Raw genomic sequence first — 24,148 nt, 5'->3', positions numbered from 1 at the left:
GATAGATATCTAAAAGGATACTCTGTTCTACTGAAAGAGATTTACACATAGTATTCAAAATTATAAGTTCAGGACATGAGAGTCATTATGGTGGATTAGAAATCTGAAGATATGAATAACAGGCCGATCACTTCAGACAAAAATACATATACAAGATTCTTACCCATTTTGTGCGAGGTCAATCAGCACTAAATCTTTTTCCAGGAGAACAACTACAGCATATGGTTCCTGAAAATCTAAAAACAAGAAAAAATGTTAGATATAGGGATACAGGTAAACATAGCTCTTTGCATGCACAGTCTCAAGCATATGTTTGGTTCTTGCAGTTTATCAGTTGAAAGTAGAAAAGTGAACTAGATGACTACATAGTTTGTAAATACATTCAAACAATCACTCCCCTGAACACTCCAAGTTAAGATTAGAAAAGTCATATTCCACCTTTATCTAACTGTCCTCAGTTCTCACCCAGTTTGCTAAAACCATTTGATTGTCTCAAATAATAGGAAAAGGACTGTGCAGACGAACTTGCATAAGCACAAGAGATACAATTATCTAACAGTAACATTTCTCCAACTTTGAATTGTTTTTCCCAATTCAACATCAGTAAAATTAATCACGTGCAGTAACAAGTGAAAGACAGACCATAAAACATTAAAATAAGAAAATCACAAGTTTTCAAAGTTTGGTGGCTTGCTGTCTTTCAGAAAGACCAAATTCCGAGCTATGGATTTCTAAATACTCAGATGGAAATTGACAGCTAACAACATAGGAATCAGAAATCATAGCAGTAATGTGAGACAGTTGCCTAAACTATGACAAAAAACAATCCCCTTCTGCAGGAGAGAGATAAGTTAGTTAAGAACATAATGCAAATATTGGAAAGAATAATGCAGACACTAAAGTTAAGAGTATTCCACAATAGATAATCAAGATTTAGCAGTGCCTGGAAAGGTCTTATGTACACTAATATTGACGAACACATCTGCTGCAATAACTGAAGCTTAAAATTGTAATGATGCTGTGTTTACATATGCGTTAGTTTATTGGAAAAGAAAAAAAACATGTAACCATCAATCAGTATTCATCTAGAAATAGATTTTATTCTAAACTACTCCGATGCTGTGGAAAGAAAAACAGATCTCATATAATAGGGATATCAGATGTTGCTGCTGCACTCTGATTCCCAAAGGTAAAACAGAAAAGCAATAATGAGGAATATTATGATGGGATAAATGTCCAGAGAGAAGAGGTTGAAGTACTAAGAAAAATCTTCACAAAGCCTACCATTAGGATACGGTGTTTCACAGAGAGTTAGAAAATCAACAATAGAATAATCCATTTCTAGCACAGCAGTACTTTTCCCATGCATAACTGTTAAACAGGGTCTTCTTCCTACGGTATCATATGACAAGCCTCCTGAGAGAATGATGAAAGGCTCCCTGGAATAAAACAGAGGCATATATCATCAAACCAAGGCAACATGTAAATAAAAGAGATTGGTCAGTTTTTGAATTTTAATTTAAGGTTACAATGAGATATCACTATGCAGAGATGCATTAAGAATAACCTACTAAGTACTTGTGTGTCCTGTAACAATTATATCACATTTTCACCCAACCTATTTTCATTGGTAAGGAGAAAAACTAAAAATACAGGAAGGACTGAAAGGCAGTTAGCCAAGTTTGAAAATTTTCATAATAAGATTACAACTGGAACTGAGAGCTCAAAGTGTGAACTTTGATTAAAGTTCTGTAAGACAATCAAAACACACTTGTTGTCACAGATTTAAAAGTACACCGAAGATACTAAAGAGCATTGAAATTGAAATTCATCCAAACTGAATATTTTAACACATACCAGAAGATGAGAGGCGTAGTAGAAAAAAGTCCACACTAGGAAAATTGGTCTCACCGGACAAGTACAAATTGTAAGAAACTGAACTAGATTGAGTGCCTGTTTAAAACTGTTTGGAAAGTCATCCAGGCTTTTGACTGCAATAATTGTCATTTTCTGCAGTTTAGACTGTTTTAGTTTGCTCATATCGTTAATTATGTCAACTTTTGACTGTTCAGTTGAGAAAAATACATATACTTCTGCTGGCAAAATGCGACTTTTCAACTGCTCATGGATATTCAGATATCTAAAGCCTTAGGTTACTATTTACTTCTCTTTTAGCAAACAAAATGACATGCAACCACTGATATTGTCTGTGTAGGTATACTGAAATATCTTTGAAATTAGTATTACATCAGTTAACGATGTTCTACAGATTTGAATACATGGAAAGCAAACAAAATACATCAACCTTCAAAATCAAAGGAAAAATAAAGTCAACATTTGTAAATAGCTAGGCAGTCTCCAAATACATTTTATCATTACGTTGCACCTTTTACTCAATCATTTTAAAGCACTTTTGAACCATAAAGAAAAGAAATCCCACGCAGTTCATGAAATCCTTCAATCCTAATTGAAGTCTTGGTAACAAACCATTCTACTCAAGACACTGTAAATTCCATCTGAGCCTTGTGTTGCATTTACTGCTTTGTTACATTTTCAATGTGCATAATTAGGCACAATTCACTGCATAAATTACTGTACTCTCCCAGAACAGCTCCATCAGTAACATTTTAGGAGAATGTGGGGGGAGGAATGTGTATTAAGCATTTAGAGCATCTGCAACAGACCAAAGTTCAGCTTTTGAAGTCTCTGCATTTCAGTGTGTTCTGTGCTTTGTCAGTCTTATTTTTTTTTCTTTAATAATACATGTTCTTGGAAGACTGAGCAAAAATACCTAGGAGTGACTTCTAATAACATAGAAGAAACATGCAAACAGTAAATCAGCAGTATCTTCACATAAGTTTTATGTAATGTGTTCACATTTGTTTTGACAGTTTATTTGGCACTATCCGATCTACCAGAACAATTTCAGCTATTTTTAACCGTAGCTCAGTGCCACCAGGATGCATATCCCAGCAACTGGCAAGAAAAGGACATTCTTAGAGAGAATTTATTTTATGTTATGTTAGCTTCACATACAAAACAAGTCTTACCCAGCTCTAGTTGTTTTATATTCCACCTTAAGAATAGGTTTGCAGGGCTCTGGCTTCTTTCCATCCTTCAGCTGCTTTCCTAAAAAAAAAAAATCTCTTTATTATATTAATCTTACTGCTCCGTATCATGATGACAAATTACGAAATTCACTTTGCAACTGACAAAGTAGAACATTCATATAAGCATATATTAAACACCTGACAGTTATAGAATATCCCTTGAAATGCCATAAAAAGATTGTTAAAACTCTCACATAGCATAATATTTTTTTTTCTTAGCTTTTGAGTGTTGTGAAATACTGATTTTCAAAAATATAATCCTCATAGTAATTTTATAGCAATTTGAAATAGCAGAGTGATATATCTCATGTTTACTGCTTTGCAATTAAAATTACTCAGCTTGAAAGTAAGTTGACGTTTATTATGAGCGTTACCCTTAAGAGCTAATACTTGAGTTTTAAAATGAAGGGTCATTCTTTCCGCACTTCACATTATTAGCAACTAAAGCTTTATATTTAATTTCTACTAACACCATGGAACATTTTAAGTATGGTGTAAATATGCCCCAGTTCTAACTGTGCATTGATAAAAGTTGATGCAGCTGCAAAATTCTGTAGAAGATTTAATTTGTAGCCCAATATAAAAATAATATAGGATAACAAGGAAACTAAAAGCTAAAGCATCTTTTCTCTACTCTGATCCTCAGGTACACTGACTCCAGCAGGGACTTGCTGGAGTCTCTGACAAGTAAACCAGGATGCACCTTACAACAACTAAACTCAAACATATCTCCATCATTGCATTCGCACTTATGAGTCTGAGGTAGATAAGTTAATAAAACGTGACTTAAGCATGTACAACTGGCAGACCTCACATTTGCATACAGCATCTTTAAAGAGCAGAAGCATATTTCACAGAACACCACAATGTTAACTTCCTAGACTAAAATTAATGCAGCGTTACCTGTGAAGTGTGAACAAATTACCAGGTGCTAATCTTACTCTGTTACAAACATTTCAAAGAATTTCTATCATTAGCTATACATTTAATCATGTAACAGATGCTTATTTATTTTAATAATTGCACATTGTAAACATCTGGACTTGCAATGTCAACCAAAAAATAAACTGTTTCATACTTTGGAGAGCTATCTTTAAGATCAGTGTCACTGAGTAAAAAAACAACCTAAAATGTGGATACTCAGATATCCTTGCATTGATTTGAACTCCCATTTCACAAAAACTAGTTTTTTTTTTCTAGTTGTTTTTTTTTTTTTTTCATATGAAATCTATCAGAACTTGATATGACAAAAAATTACTTTCACTGCAAAAGTAGACTTTTAATACATGTTTTTTTTAAATGTTTTGATTGAAGTTAAGAACTCATTGTGCCTTAAGAGCTGTCAAGTAGAGTAGGAAGCATTTTCAGTCTTACCATGTGGAGTGATTGTCTGGAATGGTTTGGTGGGAGACTTTACATTCCATATTGTCAAGGTACCATCCGAGTGACTACAAATAAACTGTTTTCCTTCATGATGCCAAGCCACAGAGTGGATAGCCTATGCAAGAAAAAAAGATAGAAAACAAAACACTGTACGACTAGTATTTTAGTATTTACTCTTACTTCTTCCTTGATGACATTATACAGCAGAACAAAATTAGAGAAAGCATTAATCAAATCATATTGTTTAGTATATTCTAAATTACCCATAGTGAGATTTCACTGCTAAAGTAATTCTTTCAGATGTTCTCCATCATGTAAGCAGCCTTCACTGTAATGACATGTTTAAGTATTGAGCAAAATACCCTGCCTATACTAAGATCATCTCAGTGAGATGATTAACTTAAAGCTTTACATACCATTTTGAGATTTCTATATGGATGNACAACAGTTGAAAACACAAATAAAACAAGAACTGAAGTAATGATTTTTCAGAAGAAATTAAACATTTCAGCTTCAGATGATGAAAACAAAATATTAGCTTGAGTAAGCATTCTGATATAGCTATTTTGAGGAAGCTAACAGTAAATCTTATCACAAATACAGAAATGTCTTTATATACATAAAATTAAGAAGGGAACAATTAGCCATGCCACAGGAAATCTTACTGCAGAAAAACCTGATAAAGTCAAAACTAGTTGCTGCCTTTAGGTGAGAGAAAAATAAACAATAAAGCTGAGCTCAGATAAAGCAAAGAGATTAACTCATAAGATTAAATGACTGTTGCCATTTCTGCTTCCAAAAACACTGCTAGTAAATGAAGGCATTATGAAATCATTTAGTGATATTCTATCTTACTTACTGCATGAAAATATCAATAAACAATGAAAATCTCAAGTATTTCTCTATTACTCAAATGGCACAGAAAGAAGTATTTCCTGATAAGAAACATGGAACTTTGGTTCTGTTGAGAAAATAGAATTGCTTAATACTTTTGGCAGAGACAACACTCTAGGTAAACAGAAAGCAGGAGCTGAACAGGTGAATGCTAATATGCTGCACAATACCATCTTTTGGATGCATACCCTCAGTAGAGAATCTGTCTGTAAATGTAAGCAGGCCTTAGATTCACTCCATTTCCTACGTACATATGGATTTCCTCTGCAAGGAATCCTACCAACCAACAGAAGCGTAGGCAGTAAATTACTTAGTGAAGAGCAAATCACAGAAGACAGATGTAAGATTGTTTCGCCTAAAGTGATTATACAGAGATTAGATCATCACATTTAGTAATGTTATACAGAAGAACAAGATAGCTTCCAGCAACATGATATGGAGAATCCAAAGACTCAATGAAAGACAAAAGTGACTGCATTATATGAGTGTGGAGTCTTCAATAAAAACTGATTCAATTGAAAATTGTAATAGGTCTGGATAGCTGCAGATTAAGTCGAGCATTTCTCACTCAAATTTAATCTTATTGCCTGTTTTGGGTGGAATCACTGTGGAAGACAGATGCAGTATATGAATATCATATCTGCACACATTTAGCTTTGAAACTTACACATCTTATACGAATTTACTTAGAGACAAAATCTTGGTCATTCTGTCCGCAAGGCAAGAATTTAGTTAGCAAATAAAAACAGGAATTATAAAAGAGATATAATGTAATCTTGAAAATAAAATTATTTACCAACAGAGTACCAAAGATAGGGATTAGGAAGTTTGAAGTTATAGAGTATCTAAAGACAGCATTTGAAAAATCTCTCCTTACTAGGAAGTTGCACAATATAATAAATAAGAATGATTCCTACATGGAGTCAAGCACCGAAGTGTAAGCCATTCTTGACGCATTTGTGCATTAATAGATCTTTAGAACCAATAGGATAACTGAGAAATAGAAACACTATTCCTGAAAAAAGGTCAAGATAAAGGGATCTACAACAATCTATTACTGTGTAAGCGGTATTAATGTTTATGAACATAGGAGATTGAATAAACTGAGCACGAAGAAATAATTGCTAGCATATTTTCTGCAAGGAACCTGATAAGATGGAAAGAATTCTGAAAATGAGTAATGGTGCCTTGGCTCTAAGACCTCGTTGACTAATTTTAAAGAACATCTGGTTAAATCTAATGATGCAGATAATATTACTTAGCACATAATAGATGCCTTACGTATTTTAAAAATAATTCAAATAAATTACCTGGGCAGAATGTGAAAAACTTTTGTACAGAACACTATCTTTTACTATTATACAATTCACAACTTTTGCAAACCTGAAATGCAATAGCAAGATGTCAAAGCTGAGAGAATTACAACTGTTTAACCTGGAGAAGAGAGATATCCTTTCTTAAAGGATAATCTGAATTCATAGAAAGGCCACACTTCAACTTTTAAGAAAAACTTCAAGGGCTGTTGAATTACTATTATTTTTTATTACTGTTATTTTAACTAAGGCAATAACACCATACGTTGATTCCCACTAACGAGGACTAATTAAGCATAAGATCTGACCTCAGGTTTTTCATTTCCTCTTTGTTGGAGAAAAAAAAACAAACATCAAATTGAGCAAGCAGATGTATTCACTTAGACATCCTCAAGTCAGAATCACAGAAGGAATCTTAAAAACAGTCCAGTTCGAACCCACTGCTGTGGGCAGAGTGGCCACCATCTACGTCAGGCTGCCCAAGGCCCCATTCACCCCAGTCTGGATGGCCTCCAGGAATGGGGTGTCCACAGCTTCTCTGGGCAGCTTGTGCTAGTGCCTCACCACTGTCTCAGTGAAAGAAATTCAGTGCTTTCTTTTCTTCCCACTTTTCAAAATATGAAAGAAGTTCTAAATTACAACAATTGCAAAGCCATTTTATTTTAACCGAAGACTCAGGCACTTTAACGTAGGAGAAAGTTACACTTTTTCAACTAAAAAAAATGGAGCTGGAAGGTCCACCCCCTTAGACAATGGCAGAGAAAAGTAATCCATGCCACCATTAATTGCAACAAACTTCCGATAGCAAACACTTCTTCAGACAGAAGATTCCTTTAAATAAATCCTGTGTCTCTTATACAGAAAGCTTCAAGTATTTACCATTTCAAAGAGACCTATTTGTTAATTCACTGGCTACAGAATAATTGTTAGAACTCTGAATGATGTTCTCTTATCATGCAGTGCAGACAAAAAAAAGTTACCTCATCATGTGTGTATCTGTAATCAGCCTTCTTTGACTTCAGATCCCATAATACCACTGTTCCTGACTCAAAGCCAATCAGGAGCTGCAATAATAAGCAAAAATATCAAGTCTTTATAGGTATAAGCAAAGTACTATTTATATAACCTGTAGATCTTGTCCAAAAGAGATGAAGCATAACACTAAACGAAGTAACTGCAAATGATTATGATGACAGAAATTAGTGACAAGCTGTGAAGACATTTGACATGCACCTTGTGCTGGATTTCACTCTCCTAAATTTTCAGTTAATGCAATTCTAATACAACTGGCATTCATTCAACATAAAATAAATAAATAAATTTCCAAGTAGTCTTTGGAAATCCCTTTGAGTTCCAGAAAGCTCAACATTAACATCCTTCCTAAATGTACTTCTTTCAAAATGAAAATCACAACTGAAGGGAGCACTTTTTCTTCATTAATGTATGTCTTCCTCTGTGGAATTTCTAATGCTTAGATTTACAGGAAGAACACATTGTCCCTCCTGAAGTTCTAGGTAATAGTTCATTGTCTCTAAGAAAAACAATACTATAAACTTTCTCCAGCTGTTAATCAAAATAGAGATAATAGGTTAAAGAAAGAGATAATTGGCTAAAGAAACAAAACGAATATTAGTTACTTGAGAGGAAAGTTAGAGAGAAATTAAAGAAAACCATTTCCACAAGGAACAAAGATCCAAATTGCTCTTAATGATTGCTCTAACACACTGAGTATTTAAGTGTTTTGTTTTCCTATCTTAAGTGACACTTCTCTTAATGAAAACAAACCAAGGTCAACATCAGGCAGTAGCAACGGGCCTGGCACTCATTATATAGTAGAAGAATGTAATGCAGTTTGCTATTACATAGTAGCTAGATCTACTCTGAGAGCCTTTCTTTCTACTGTACTGTTAAGTGGTTCCAAGCATCAAGTAGCAGGCCTTCAATTCAACCTTTTTTTTTCCCCTCAGTGTGACATACAGAAACCAAATAATGTCGACAGAGATGTATTCAGTATCAAAGAAATTTATCTCATGCGTGCAGAGGTGCCCAGTGGAGCATCCTTCACATTATAAGAAAACACTCTCTTCCCAATACTTGCCATTGTAGTCAGAGAGATCTACATCAATATGGTTTATTGCTGTACCAAGACATTTTACATGGATAGTTTTTGCAGTATTAGGATTTTCAAAGCTGGCAATCCTTTCAAAAAGAAAGTAACAGAGTATCTCCAAACTTTATTGATGATTTATTTGCTCTATTTCATTGCAATATAGCACCAAAATGCCCTAAAATACTAAACACGTTTGATCCAGTGAAAGTGAGTATATATTTTTTCCTCACTACAGTGAGGAAATATACTATTAATTTAAATCATCTTGCTTACCATAAGCCATATTTTATAGTTTGTCTATTTTAACTTTAAACTTCAGCCTTCTCTTTATCATGGTTTTTCTACCTGAAAAAGTTTTAAGAAATGAGTACACAGGAAGTACTTGCAACTACACAGGCATTTTATTTTTATGGATATTTTTCATATTAGAAAGAGGACAGTTAGGTCATTCTGAAAGTCTGACCTACATTTTGATGGATAAAACAATAAGCCTTTAACGTTAATTGAAAATATTTAAGCATTAAAATGTGGGTACAATACACCAGACTGAACCAGTCACTAGTCTTTTCTAAAGTTACATAGTTTCATTACTTTTATGTTCTGTGGTCCATGATTTTGGAATGTGATTCAGACCTAACCCTGCAGAGAAACCCAGTAGCTACACATGCTAATTTTAATGAGTTTCAGCTGAATGGAAAAGCTGTACTCATGAAATTCTTTTTACAGCAAATCTGTGTGTTTAGGTTAGAATCTTACAATTACCGTGTTATTAGAATACTCAAACCACTGTTGAGACAATACTGTTATTGCCTAATGTCTTCACTTTTATCCACCGCGAACTTGTCAAATCAACTGAACATAAGCAGAAAAACAGTATTTCTACTGCACGCATGGAACAGAAGGAAAATATTTGCACTTTCTCATTCAAGGTTCTTCTCACTTGCAAGTTCAACACACTTTGATATGCCTGAGCCATTACGCTGACAGAAACAGACATTCAGAAATTAATTCCTCAATACATTCAATCACTTATGTCTGAGTACTCCAGAGGGTAGTCATTAATCAATCTATTTCAAGTGGCATCAAGGTCTCTATGGTATATCTGGCTAAATTATAACCATACTCGTCAGGGGCCCACACACTTTTGGAAGAGATGTGTACTGACTAATTTTCAAATTCCTTTGGCAAATTCTACTTTACTCTCATTAAAGTTAAGAAAGTTAAGAAAAAGCCTTCCCATTTATTCTTCATTGTGAACCAAAGGACCCAAGCAGAATCTGCAGTTTGATTTGCTAAATAATTTAATAAGCCAGAAAAGCTAAACAAGCCCAAGATCCTCCAAAGGGTAGAAGGGTTATATGATTGCTTCCTGAAGGCTTAGAGAAGATGTCTTACACGTGAAGCACAGGCTCAGTCTTGCAATCATGACTGAAGTATAGAGTGAATTACAGCATAATACTTGGTCATGTATAAGTGATTTTATAACATGCAACAAGACAAAAGAAACACTGCACTTGGGAAATAGATAACACAAATGGATAATACAAAAACAGAGAATACGTTCTAGTACAAATAGAAGCATATCTTTATACAGATTCCTGAGGATTACCAAGAATTCACTGTTTTCTAGCACAAGGGCGTCATCCCAGTATAAAGAAAGAAACAAAGTAGAACAGACCTTGGCTACACAGCCAAAAAAGCACTGAATTAAGATATCTAGCAGAACAACCCTTTTTTATAAAGAAAGTGCAGTACTATAGTAATTGCTGTTGCACAGAAAATAAGAGTTTAAATTTAATCTCCTTGACTTCTATTTTATTTACTTAAACCTTCATTGTGAACTTAAGTTATCCATTCTATTTCATTTTTGCATGCGCCCTGTAAGAGATCTTCCAGAGAAAAGAGTAATATCTGAAGTTTTATTCTAGTAATACGGAAGAAACTTCTGCATTTAGGTTACAGGCATTTTTTGTTTTGTTTGTTCAGTAAGATTTTAATTTTTATCAGAGTAATTAACATGCCTTGGTTGTGATTTCAAGCATTTTTTTCAATTAAACATTTTTAGCTGTGTTTTCAAACATTTCTGATTAAAGGATGCATTCAACTATTACAGTAATACTTCCTACGGTCATATCTGCATCTTGCTTCATGCTATTTTGAAAGCCTAAAACCTTGATTTAGGCTTTCCTTCATGTATCCAATATGACCCTCAGCTATGTAATCCTTTCTTTTTAAACAAGTTGCACTTATATTTGGAAAATATTATATAGATACAGATATATACATACATACATATATACATACACATATATATATGTGTATGTATGTATGTGTATGTATATATATATATATATATATATATATATATAAATCTTAATTGAAAAATAGTATAGTGAGTAGTATACAGTTATACCCTACCTTTCCTTCATCCATTGGATTGTCACTAATGTGGACAATAGGACCTGGGTGAGATTTGGATGACCTAAACGATAAAAAAATCTAATTAAAAGAAAAGAAATAGGTATGTCCAAAATAGCATTTCATAAGATGACTGCAAGCAATGTAAAAAGGATATATGTACTCTCACAGTGAAACAAGATTACCCCTACTACTACAGCCTCCTGAAGTTGAACATGGAAAATACCATACTAATTAAAAAACCACATCAGTAGTTTTTCATTCAGTATGTACTCTAAATGCCTCTTTTCTTCAAAAACTAGGATACAGCAGACTTCCATCTTGTTGTATTTCTGTATACTCACAGTAGATTATCTAAACATAATCTAACTCCAAAACCAATAGCTATTACAGGCAGGACCAAACCCGTGCTATTATTTCTATAAAGCTGTGCTTCCTATAATTGTATATTATCTAGAAAGCTACATTTTTGTTTTCTTCTTTCTTCCACCTTTGAAAGACAAGATAGAACACATTTTCTAAACCATTAATTCTTCACTGAAAAGAAATTAAAAAAGTAAAGCTATTTCTTAAACTTAATATTATATTCTTATAATTGCTGTAAAAAATTACACTTATTTGAATTTATATTTTAAATGAGTAATGTCACAATGCACATTTTTTACACTCTAGAAGATATTATAAGGATTACTAAAGCCAATTATTCATGAAGACACACTGATGTTATACAGAGTTCTGGGCATCACAGCATGAAATCAAATCAGAAAGAGTTTTCACAAATATCAGAACAAATCTACATATGGACTTAACTTCCCCTCCAATTGCAGAAAGTGACTTGCAAACCCTAATATAAGCCACAACATTCCTAACATATGTAATTTTTCCTAATTCTTTAATAATTGCAGATTTTTATGTCTATTCCAGGCACTATGGTAAGAGCATTACAGACTTAATGGTTATGTTAACATTATCACTTCATTTTTATGAGAATAAAAGTTACTTACATGTTTATGTACTTTTCCCATACATTTGTCGTACAGAGAATATTAGGTAAGAATATAATTTCTGCATCTGATATTAACAACAATTAGGACATTTCTGTTCTGTCCCCTCAATAGACAATACTTGATTACACTCACAGTTCAATGGCTTTATTCCACATGATGACATAGCCTGAGAGAGTAAATGATTCCACATTGACAATGTGAATGTTTCCTCTTTCAGTGCCCACATACAGCCATTTACTTTGGAAAGGCAGATGACAAAATGTTATCCTGAAAAAAGAACACAACCAGAAAAAGGAATTAAAAGTCCACATTTCCAAAGGGTAGAAGAAATGCAGCAAGCAGTACGCAGGTAGACATTTTAGTAGAATCAGTATGCGATGAAAGAGATTAACAGACAAGGTAAACCTTAGAAACAACACAAAATATAAACCAAAATATTCTAAGACTGCTAAGTCATTCAGATATAAAACACACAGCCACCTTTGAAAATTATCACATTGAATGTTATTCCTCAAGACTGCTATCATTTTAAACTTAGAATACAATATTGCTATGTTATAATCTATAAATCTCCCTTCAGAATCTAATTCCAGGTGTTGAAGAACAGAGGATTTTTAGAATTAACCCACTACTACTTTTTTAAGCTGGTTTTGTGTGAGTAGACAGAGAAAAAATAGAACCTAATAAATTTAAGTTTAAATGTGAGCCAAAGCATTCCACAAAGAGGAAACCTAAAAAAAACAAAAACAACATGAGACCTAAGCAATTCTGAAAGTTATTTAAAATTTCGTTTAAAGTTGGTGATATCATTTTACTCAAACTACATTTTAATTTCCTACCTTGTACTTCTTATTTATTTCCTCTGTTGCTAGGTGGAAATAACTGAACAAAATCCACATGCTTATTGCTGCCGATACCAGCAGAGAACTTTTTATTTATTTACTTAATTGTTTATATATTAACTGTACCTCCAGTTAAAATGTTATTAAAGTTTGGTTATTCCTAGCTTCTGCAATCCTGCTTATTTTTTTACATTGTAGTCAAAACTGATATGGCAATGAAGTTTGCTTAGGAACTGCAGATTCTAAAGTATTTGAGTTTTCCACATAACAAAAATACAAAAGTTAGAGTCTAAAAAATTTTCAGAAGACGTTTTAGAGTCTATGATAAGGTAATGATAATGATAAGGTAAAATAACTATGAAATGGAATTTTTTTCTGTCAGCTCTAATCCTAAGCTTTACAGATTTATTCTTATTTTCTCCCAGTTGGACTCCCTTCTTGTCAAATGCATGCATCATTTCACAGGCCTCTTAATAATTATTTATGCAAAGTACAGAATTATATCTTTTGCATTATATGTTCTATATACATATTTAACTTCAGCACTAAAGCAAATGCTAAAAGCAGGAATGGAAAAGCCTAACATTTGAATAGACATTACTTCGTATCACAGACTTCAAAAGTTATAGCTTTTCTTGCAGTGTTACCTGGATCTTTTTTATATCACTAATTTACTTCTACTTAGGAAATGTAGTTTGCTCGGGCAAAACACTTCAGTTTACCCATTTTCAAAGTTTTTTTATTTCTTATGCTTTAAAATTTAAGCAAAAAGGTTGTACTAGAATTTTGCACTGATGTTTTACAGAAAAAAGGGCTATATACAAGATCTAAAGAGCTTCTATTTGTTAAGTATGCAAACCTTTTTACAATATATACTAATTTGCAAGCACTGCTGCTTAAACACATCATTATAATCAACTTGCTTGAAAGACACAAATGATTTTAAGTTAAATCACACACATGTACATCTATCTTCCCAAATACCACTGTAACATATTCGCCCCCACTATGAACACGTAATGGGGTAGAAGAAGCAAGGCAGCATGAGACAAGATAAAGAAACCCTCAGCAATTTGCAACACTGTAGCTTTTTTTCTCTCCCTTTTTTCCTTTTTTTTTTTTTTTTGCCAGGATTGCATCTGCCAGAAGAAGCTGGCAGCCACATCAGCTGGATCTAAAACTGTGGTCTAGCAGCCAGAAAGAATATTCAGGAGTAGGGTCTTGGGTATATCTGTATTGATTTGTAAGTTAATATTATCACCTATAGGCATCCAACACTCGGTATAAAAAACTAATCTATTTTGTGTCATTTAAAGGTGGACCAAATTATAAGTTGAGGCAGCAACTCTGATTACCACAGCAAAAGGGCACCAATTGAAGGAAAAGGTGTTCATCTCAATACTTTTGATGCCTTTATGGAATAGTTCTACATTATGCAGCTGTATTCAATTTACTGTCTTCTCTGTGCAGCAGAGATTAGTTTTGTCAACAGTCAGCAAGCAATGAAATGCTTCCACACCAAGAGTACATTAAATTCGACCAAGTAGCTTTTACAAAATCTCAAAGTTGGGAGCTTGACAAGACTTCAGAATTGTAAGTACAAAGCAGTGTTCCCAGCCTTATCGTTCCAAGTGTGCTTCTACCAGCCTTCTATAATCAGTCTTGTATGATGCCTATATAACTATAAAATATTCCTTTAGAATTTGCATGGTTCACAGACCTGATGACTAGCTAAATCCAAGAGGAATTCATCATGCCAATCATGTTATGATGAAAGAATCACTGTTTCACAGAATGGTTTGGGTTTTAAGGGACCATTTAAGATCATCTAGTTCCATCCTGGACAGAGACTGAAAGCATCACAGATACACTGAACTCAAGGAAAATTTTTTTCCAAGCCTTTTTTAGCATACAAATCTAGCAATCAGTCAAGAGCAGAGTACCAGATGTTTTCTTTCCTGCATTGATCTGCTTTGACAAAAAACACCAGGAGAGAGGCATCCATTAAAAAAATAGGCCAGTCTTGCACTTCTGAAGAAGCACCTTAAGTGGGACCGCATGAGCAAGTGATGACAGAAGGCAAGCTTTTGCTGACAGATCTTCCATGGCACAACAAATTCATCATAGTATCTCCCCAGAAATTTCTGTTACCTCATTATTTGTGATGCTGATGTCATAATGCTAGTATTGTGCACAGTACTTCATTCCAAATATTTTGCTTCTCCATCCCTGTGCAAACAATTGTCCCTTCATAGAATAAAGCAATCTCTCCAAGAATTTTTTTAATCTAAAATTTACACTATGATTTAAATATACGCTAATGTTACTGCTAAAATGAGGTACTGTTATGCAACCCCAAAACAGTCAGCATAGTTCTGAAGTAGCTGTTCTTCTCCAAAAGCGCAAATTCTTCCTCCTCACTGCAAACACATTCACAATGCCACTTCTCCACAACACCCCTAAAAAGCCCAAACACAACAACAGAAGCCAAGAAAAAGTTTAACTGTGAAATATGTTTGCCAGAGTTTGACCAGCAGTTTTCAGGAAAATGATTACATACAGAAAATCCAGAGTTACATTAGCAGTGGAAAATATTGATAAAAGTCCTAAACTTCACAAAAAATATATATACATTTTAATGTACTTAGAATATAATTTGTGCTACTGCTTATGGGAAAGTATTAGAAATGATGGAAGTCTTTAAGCAGCCATTTGGAAATCTACAGAAAATATTTTCTTTCTTTATTGCAGACAATACCTTTTCTAATAATCTGTTCAAATTAGATAAGAAAATTCTTGATTGCGGTTGTGTCACAACATACAACAAAATAGTAATTATAGCAAATTATAGTATTCCCTAGTGGAACTTAATTATGGAAAACTCAAAGAATAAAGTTTATTACATTAATATGTAAGCAGGTTAACTGTTCCAATTAAGGGAAATATTAAGTAAAAAAGGACTGTTATCTTCAGCATATTATTATGACAACAAACATCCTTCTAAATGAATCTTTACCTTCCCTTAGTCTGCTGCATTGTGAAGTATTACATTCTTCAGAATTTTGCACAGCTTTAACAAAGCACAGCATCAAATGCTTAGATGAATGACAAATGCTGATAACAGGTTTACTTCTTAAGTAATTAAAACTATTTCTACAACCTCACACTACCATTATAGGTCAGTAGCTACTGTAATTACATTAGCTGATCAAATCATTACCAGAAATGCAAATTTTTTTTTTTAAATTAAATTTTTTTTCTGTCTCTCTTCAAGCTTTCCTATATAGGATAGCCACCATATAAAACACAAAAACTTCTAAGTCCTATGGTAGACTAGATTTTATATCCATGGTCCCCATGTCAAGTCTTCAAAGGGCACAAAGTGAAAAGCCAGTGTCAGAATGACATTCTGATGGAACTAAGCAGCATCTGTGTTTTTCCCATGCTGCTGTAAATGAACTAGTTCCAGATTACTGGTAACAACAATAACTTAAAATATCTACTTGTATAAAGAAAGGGCCTGAAGAGACAGGAGACACATGTAGAGAATTCTCCAATGACTCCCAAAATTGTCTCTAGAAAGACCATGTGGATAAAGGCACCGTATCATACAAACAGTTCCCAGGTTGCTGCAGGTTTTGTGGCCTTTGTTTTGTTGTTTTGGTGTTCCAGTTGTTTTTTTTAATTGGTTGCTTTTACAATATATAATATCCCTAACACATTCCACATTTTATATGTTTATACACAAAGAAAAAAAGGTTGATTCATTGCTTGTCGTGTTGACAAAAGACCAAGAAGTTTGCCTTTTCCAGCACTGAAGAAATTCACACCAAACACTAAGGATTTGAGGATCCCAGCCACTGATAAAATCCTCTTAAGTAGATTCATGGGCTCCTGTCAGACATCTGTTAGGACTCAAGGAATAACCATCATCCTTTGGCATCAGAAGACACACAAGTAGATTGCTCTAATACAAGTAGAATCATAGAAGCCTTAGAGTTGGAAGAGACTTTTAAAAGTGATCAAATCCAACTCCGTTGCAATGAACAGGGACATGCACAGCTAAGCCAGACTGCCCAGGGCTTGATCCAGCCTTGCCTTTAAGTAGTTCAGGCTGAATGTTTGGTCCTGGAAGCTAGGTAACAGGACTTAATAAATATCAACAGATGAAAATATCCCATAGGAGAAAAATAAATTATGATCATCACTAAAGTGTAAAGTGAGAAGGCTTAAGAATTAGAGGTTGAACTCTGCCCATGGATGCAACACTTGGCCATTATGTGGCTCATAGCTCTGTAATAATCACTGATGTACAGAGAAAACAGCTAATTAGACAATAGAGACAGGTTTCATAGTAACCTGAAGTCCCAGGGTAGTAGGACTCTGCACTTCAATTTTCTCTCAACATCAAATGCAGCAGCAGAAAACACGCAATTGTATCTCCATAAACCACATGTAAGTGTGGGACTCAGAGTGCACCGTACAGCATCAGTGAAAAAATTTTTAAAGGAAACAAATCATGCATGAATGAAGTATTCACTTCTGCAGAAAAGAAAACTGAAAAGGCTTTTTTTCTCTTGCTAACTAATCAAAACAAAATAGAACTCCTAAACATGCCGGCTAGTTAATCACCACTGAATAACATTTTCAAGCCATGAGGGGAAGGTTTTATATGAAATTATAAAGGCAAATAGATCAGATTACTTCATTTTGATCTTCAAAAATAAGCCATTTTTCAATATAAGATAGCTAAGTGCCATATGTTAAAGGTGTACTCAGTGTATTATTGACTCTACAAAAACTGAACTATTTAACCTTTCAGAAGTATCACTAGGACACGTGTCTGTTCTTTGTTAGCTATACAATAATCCCACCCCAAAACATACAGAGTAAAGTGGGGAAAGAAAGAGCTCTCTAAATAAAAGTTGGAAATGAAACAGTGGTATTGGTACACAAAAAAGGGAAACGAGAAGTTGATGATCGTCTGCTCTCAAAGCAGGAAAAAAAAAAAAGAACAAAAAAACCCATATCCTGTACGTCTTTCCATTATCCACAAAGTGGCAGAATTGGTCAGTTTATAAATTCAGTTATGTGGAAGGAGGAAGTCTCCTTCCAACAAATGCCTGCTAATATGTAGTGCGGGTAGATTTACAGAATCTAACCAAGTGAGGTATGTGTCATAAAAGTAAAAAATCCTATGTGCTAGTAAGAACTAAATACAAAGGGGATTTCTCCACATGTACTGCAGGGTTTGTTTGAAATGCAATGCCCAAGTTGCTGTTGACATCAGGGTATAAAACCAACAATACTTAAAATAATTTTGTCACTCCAAGTTATGCAGTTTCATCCTGAGGAAGACTATTTAAATCCCACAGCATAAGAGTCGACATATTAAAAATTAAACTGCTATCAATGCATTCAGTGATCAATATGCAAAGCACTAGTACAAAAAACACTTGATTCTATTTTTACACTGTGGTTCTTGTTTTTGTCTTCAGGCTATGTCACAAAGCAAGTAAAACATTCATTTTGGCGTTAAGACAGAATCACAACCATCTCAGGAAAGATACAAGTCTTTAATCACAGGACAAGTTTTCCATATTCTACATAAAGCTGAGGTATTTTCAAGTCTATTCAAGTGACAGAAACTGCACTGTCATTCACTGAAAAAACATCTTAGCAATGAACAAAATCTAGTTCACAAACTGAACTGTATATTTAGCAATAAGACACTAACTTGTATAGCAAGTCACACAAACACAAACCCCATGCATATATCATTTTGCATTCTTTTTTGGGCCCCTACGCACTGCTTCTCTACCTCCTTCCCACAGTTAAGAAGCAGTGGCCAAGCTCATCATTACATTGGTTTAATATCTTCTAACTTCTGTTTAGTAACTAGAACATGGAGCAGCTGTGAAACCCACACAAATGCGACAAGAACAAAAGGCTAGAAAACTTACAAAACTAGCTTGTTTTGTGCTGCACTTCTGACATCTGCCATTCATTTCAACAGATTTGTTATACATTGACATGTTCGCCAGTCACCAGGTCAAAAAAAAACTTGTTTAAAATTATTCACTATCACTGGTACAAAAGGCAGTAAACATCTCTGTATCTATTAAACTGCAAATTTTTTTTGTCAGCTAATGAAAGACTCAACATAAGCTGGCAACATGAGCTTACAAGAGAAGGGAGATGATTCTTCCCCTCTACTCTGCTCTCATTAAGCTCCATTTGGAGCACTGCATGCAATTCTGGAGCCTCCAACACAAGAAGTACATGGGGCTGCTTGAGCAGGTCAATGAAATTGATCAGAGGGCTGGAGCACCTCCCCAGTAGTGACAGGTTGAGAGAGTAGGGGCTCTTCAGCTTGGAGATAAGAAGGCTCTGTGGGGGAACCTTATAGTGACCTTCCAGTACCTGAAGAGGGCCTACAGGAAAGCTGAGGTGGGACTTTTTATAAGGGCAGCTAGCGACAGGATGAGGTGAAATAGTTTTAGACTGGAAGAGGGCAGATTTAGACTAGATATTAGGAAGAAATTTTTACTGTGAAGGTGATGAGACACTGGAACAAATTGTCCAGAGAGGCTGTGAATGCCCCCTCCCCTGGAAACATTAAAGGTCAGGCTGGATGGGGCTTTGAGCAACCTGGTGTAGTGGGAGGTGTCCCTGCTTACAGCAAAGGAGTTGAAACTAGATGATTTTAAAGGTCCCTTCCAATCCAAACTATTTTAGGATTGGATTTGAAAACAAAATCTTGAGAAAAATTGCTCTGACATTTTTACTTCAACTTTTATGTAGAAAATAAATACTGCTTTTCTTTTCTATCAAGACATTTCCAGGCATTTCTAGTTGGGTATGTAATTTTAAACCCTTGCACACAGAGTTCTAGAGCAAATACTGATAAAACATACATAATTTCTTCAGTCCTTTAGTAAATTTTTACTTCATTTCTCCACAAAGAACACTTTTTTAGTTCGTCCATTTGTTTATTTTCTTTTACCCAAACTAATATGCAAGATATTGAAAGTCCTTACAAAGTAGAAGTTGGCAAATTGAAGTATCATTACTACATCTTATTACTGCAAGGCTCAATTTCAGTACTTATTATTTTAATAATTCATGTTTTATTAGTAATTCTTGTGAGAATGTCCTAACCACAAATCATAAGTTATTTAAGATATTATTAATAAGGTACCTAAAATCCTTATACTATTCAAGAATACTTATCTCCTTAAATTTAGTAGTTAATGTACAACATAAAACTGATCCGAAGTTAACTACTTCAAATTCAAGTAACATCAAACCCATTAGAAGCAGTTAACACTAAGATCTCTAAGCTATTAAAAGCAGCTAAACTGGATTATTGAGCAATGAACTTGTTCAATTCTCTTAGGTTCAAAATAAAAACTACTGCCTTCTAATGATATCACACTTTATTTTATAAAGCTTTATGTTATAAATTAGTCAAAGGAACAATGACTTGACTATTTGAAAACACAGGTGACGGGCATCAAGTATGACATAAACAGCTATGGCAACGTATGGCTCTGGGATCTTAAGTGTTCTGGCTACTTCTATAAGTTATATGATAGATATTTTAAAATTACTAAAAGAATAAACCTTTCTCTCAGAAACTTAACTTCCATTGATCTTGATAATTGTGATGCTTCCACCATGTATTTTAGCAAGCCACAATTATACATGGAAATACAGTAGTCAAATTAACAAGTAGTACTTCCACTGAAGTGATGTGAGCTAAATAAGCTATTTCCTGACCCTTTTCCTGCTAAGAACACACATGGTTCAACTCCCTGCAACAGGTTTTGGCAGTGAGAGCACCATATTTCACAAAAATCTCAGAACTGCTAAGGCTGAAAGGGAAATCTAGATGTCATCTGGTCCCATCACACTGTTCAAGCAGTGCCATCTACAGAAGGCTGCTCAGGACCATGTTCATGTGGCTTCTGGAGATCTCCAAGTAGAGAAACTCCATAAACTCTCTAGGCAACCTGTGCCAAAACTCAGTCACCCTCACAGAAAAGAAATTTTTCCTTGTGTTCAATCAGAAGTTCCTGCATTTCACTTTGCGTCAGCTCCTTCTCATCCTGGGCACCAGTGAGAAGTCTGGCTCTACCCTCTTTAAATTATCTCTTCAGATACTTGAACACACTGATCCGGTGGCGCAGTGGTAGGAATGCCACTTTGCAACACTAGAGGCCCAGGTTCAAATCCCCCCTGTGGCGCAAGTGGTAGAAGTGCCGCTTTGCTACACAGGAGGCTCGAATCCCGAGGGGTTGGACTCGATGATCTCTAAGGTCCCTTCCAACCCGCATGAGATTGTGAGACTGTGAGATGCCCCCTGGACCTTCTCTTAACCAGACAGAAGAGGCCCAGTTCATTCAACATTTCCTCATATGAGAGATGCTCCAGTCCCTCAATCATTCTTGGTGCTCCTGAAGAGTATCTGGTGAAGGGCTGCATGCTCTCTTGTTCTGCAGAATATAGATGGGGCCTCAGTGGGATTGACTAAAGGAGGAAAAGAACCTCCCTCAGTCTGCTGGCATCACTCTTCTTAGTAAAGCCCAGTATATGTACTGGCCTTCTGGACTGCAAGTGTACATTGCTAGCTTACAGTCAATTGCCAGTGAGGACCCTCACATCCTTCTTCATGGTGCTACATTCCAACACATCAGTCCCCAAGCTTGTTCTGGTACATGGAGTTATTACTCCCCAGGTGCAGGACCTTGTGCCTTTCTTTGTTGAGTTTCAAGAGGTTCTTTCTCTGCCCATCTTCCCAACCTGTCAAGATGTGGCAGTCAGGTTTGCCCAAATGATCACTGAGCTTATTTTTCTCAAGAAAGGAAAAGTATTCCTTAAACCAGAAAGCAGAAAGATGCATTCAGAGCAAAATGATGGTTTCAAAATTCCTCTTGGTTTAAACAAAGATATTTTTACATCTCAGAATCTAAACCAGCTTCCAAAAGATTTACATATAATCAGAATTACCTCTTCAGATACTCATTTTAAGGCATTAGTTAGAAACTGCCATCCAATGCTTTACTTTAGGCTGTAATGACAAATTTTATCTTTACCCTTTACAAGGAGCTACGGAGGTAAGAGAAAAGTCATTTAAGAAACAAGAAGAAAGATGAGGGGGAGAATTATGTTTGGATACATCACTGTACCTAATAAGGATGGACAACTCTTCTTAAACTAGAGGTGAATTTCATTCCTCTCTATTGACTTTTATACTGCATACGCCCTGATACCTCCTTGGTGTGTAGAATGTGTTTTGTGCTCAATAGTTTACACATAGTAATCGCAAAAACAGCTTGAAGAGAGACTTGGAATTACTTGGTCTTCTACCCCATGAAAACAATCTCCGTCTATGTCAGTCCTTACAAATATGTTTGTGACCTGCTCTTTTTTTTAAAGTCTAAGGTTACTCCATAATTGACCCAGCAGTCTGTTCAAGCACTTGTATGATATCACATTAGAAGGTTTTATGTAAATATTTAAGCTTTCCTCCTTACTTTCTATTACTTAAAGCCAATTCCTGCCCTATTCAACAGAGGTGCAAGTCATAGACTATTCTGTGCTCTTGCTAGACATCTCTGAGCTCTGAGAAGTTCAGCTCAGAAACACGCTGCTTAAAAGCTGGCACAGCGTTCCAGTTCAAATTGTACTGAAAGGACTATTTCCAAAAAGTTGTTAACAAGAAGCAAATGAGCAAAAAACGCCAAAAAAACAATTCACCTCAGTTTAGCAGAGATATGCTGCATCTACTCATAAGCACTTTTGATCATAACAGTAACTGTAACTTGAGTCCAGTGTACATCCCATCCCATTCCAATCATTTAACAATTCATTAATTGTACCAAGCCAATAAATCCAATCTTTCATTTTCACGGTGTGATAGTAACATGCAAAGCAATCATTATCCAACCCTTACCGTTCTCTGTTAAATTTGAGTGAATGGAGTATAGCAGGTCTCTTCTGACGTAAGTTCCACAGGTGTAAGGTATCATCAGCCAAGGCACTCACAAGAGCTCCCTGTTAAAAATAAAGTTTTACTAAATTTATTCACTTGAACTCTAGAAATAGTATTAATAACATCATAGAGGAAATATTGCAATCTGCTACGAATATTAAAATATTTACAAGTATGTATGTTTAAATCATAGCACAGATAAGTTTCATGCAGTAGTAATGGGATAACTGATTTGATCACAGCATTCAGCCCGGCAGCATTTCATTCTCTGCTATACTGAGGAGTAATAGGGAAGAAGCTTTTTCTGGACTGCACGAGTTCCCTCGTGCACATATCTGTAGAGAAATAAAGTAATAAATTCAGCAGCTAACATCTACATGTTGACAAATTTAGTGATAGTTGACTTCAGCATCACACTGAGCTAGAGATCCCTCTAAAAATCTGGTCCCTAAGTAGCTCAAGAACAGCATTGCTGTCAGATCTCAGCTGTTATGTCTTTCAAAACAAATGTGAAATTGCTGAGAGTTCAGATCAGAGATCTTTCCTCAGCTCACATCTAAAACAATAGCTGTCAAAGTAAAGTTAACAATCCACTGAAACTGTTGGTATTATTAAAAGTGTACTTTACTTCAAGGGATGACTTGCAATATTCACTGACAGGAACAGGTATACTACTAGCTAAAAAGTACTCCAAAGATGAAGTAATTTTAGTCAAGAGATGTCAACAATTTTAAAAGTTACCTTGTTATTAGTGTTACAAGTGATGGTATCTGTATTTTGATGTTTGCTTAGTGAAAAATCGAAGAATACACAGTGCATCTTCTCTAAATTACAGAATACAGACATCATTTTACTAACCTCATTAATCAGGAACTGAAGCTGGATTACTGCAGCTCCACTGTCATGCTGGCAGTAACATTCAACTCCTGGCCGACCAAAGCTGAATTGTTAATATTAAGGAAAAATTGATGCATGCAATGCAGGAGAAAGAAAACATTGTCAACAACAGTAATACCATATTTAAACAGGCTAATATCCTGTTTCTAGGTCATACACTAAAACCATTTAACCACA

General features: G+C 34.9%; 1 protein-coding gene across 8 annotated transcripts in view; it reads right to left on the bottom strand.

Annotated features, from left to right (window-relative positions):
- STXBP5 (syntaxin binding protein 5) overlaps nucleotides 1–24,148 on the bottom strand; it is a 97,530-nt gene that overhangs the window by 44,635 nt on the left and 28,747 nt on the right. For all 8 annotated transcript variants that reach the window (XM_015858119.2, XM_015858124.2, XM_032443282.1 and 5 more), the window contains 9 exons: nucleotides 23,933–24,014; nucleotides 23,036–23,136; nucleotides 12,368–12,502; nucleotides 11,229–11,292; nucleotides 7,681–7,764; nucleotides 4,485–4,608; nucleotides 3,051–3,129; nucleotides 1,285–1,439; nucleotides 164–236 (listed from right to left, as the gene is read on the bottom strand). In XM_015858119.2, coding sequence (XP_015713605.1) covers nucleotides 164–236; nucleotides 1,285–1,439; nucleotides 3,051–3,129; nucleotides 4,485–4,608; nucleotides 7,681–7,764; nucleotides 11,229–11,292; nucleotides 12,368–12,502; nucleotides 23,036–23,136; nucleotides 23,933–24,014 — 897 coding nt within the window. The remainder of the gene's footprint in view (nucleotides 1–163; nucleotides 237–1,284; nucleotides 1,440–3,050; nucleotides 3,130–4,484; nucleotides 4,609–7,680; nucleotides 7,765–11,228; nucleotides 11,293–12,367; nucleotides 12,503–23,035; nucleotides 23,137–23,932; nucleotides 24,015–24,148) is intronic.

Source organism: Coturnix japonica, chromosome 3 (assembly GCF_001577835.2).
Source record: "Coturnix japonica isolate 7356 chromosome 3, Coturnix japonica 2.1, whole genome shotgun sequence".
Lineage (NCBI taxonomy): Eukaryota > Metazoa > Chordata > Aves > Galliformes > Phasianidae > Coturnix > Coturnix japonica.
The sequence above is the reverse complement of the archived record's forward strand: the minus strand, read 5'-3'. Positions and strand labels throughout refer to the sequence as shown.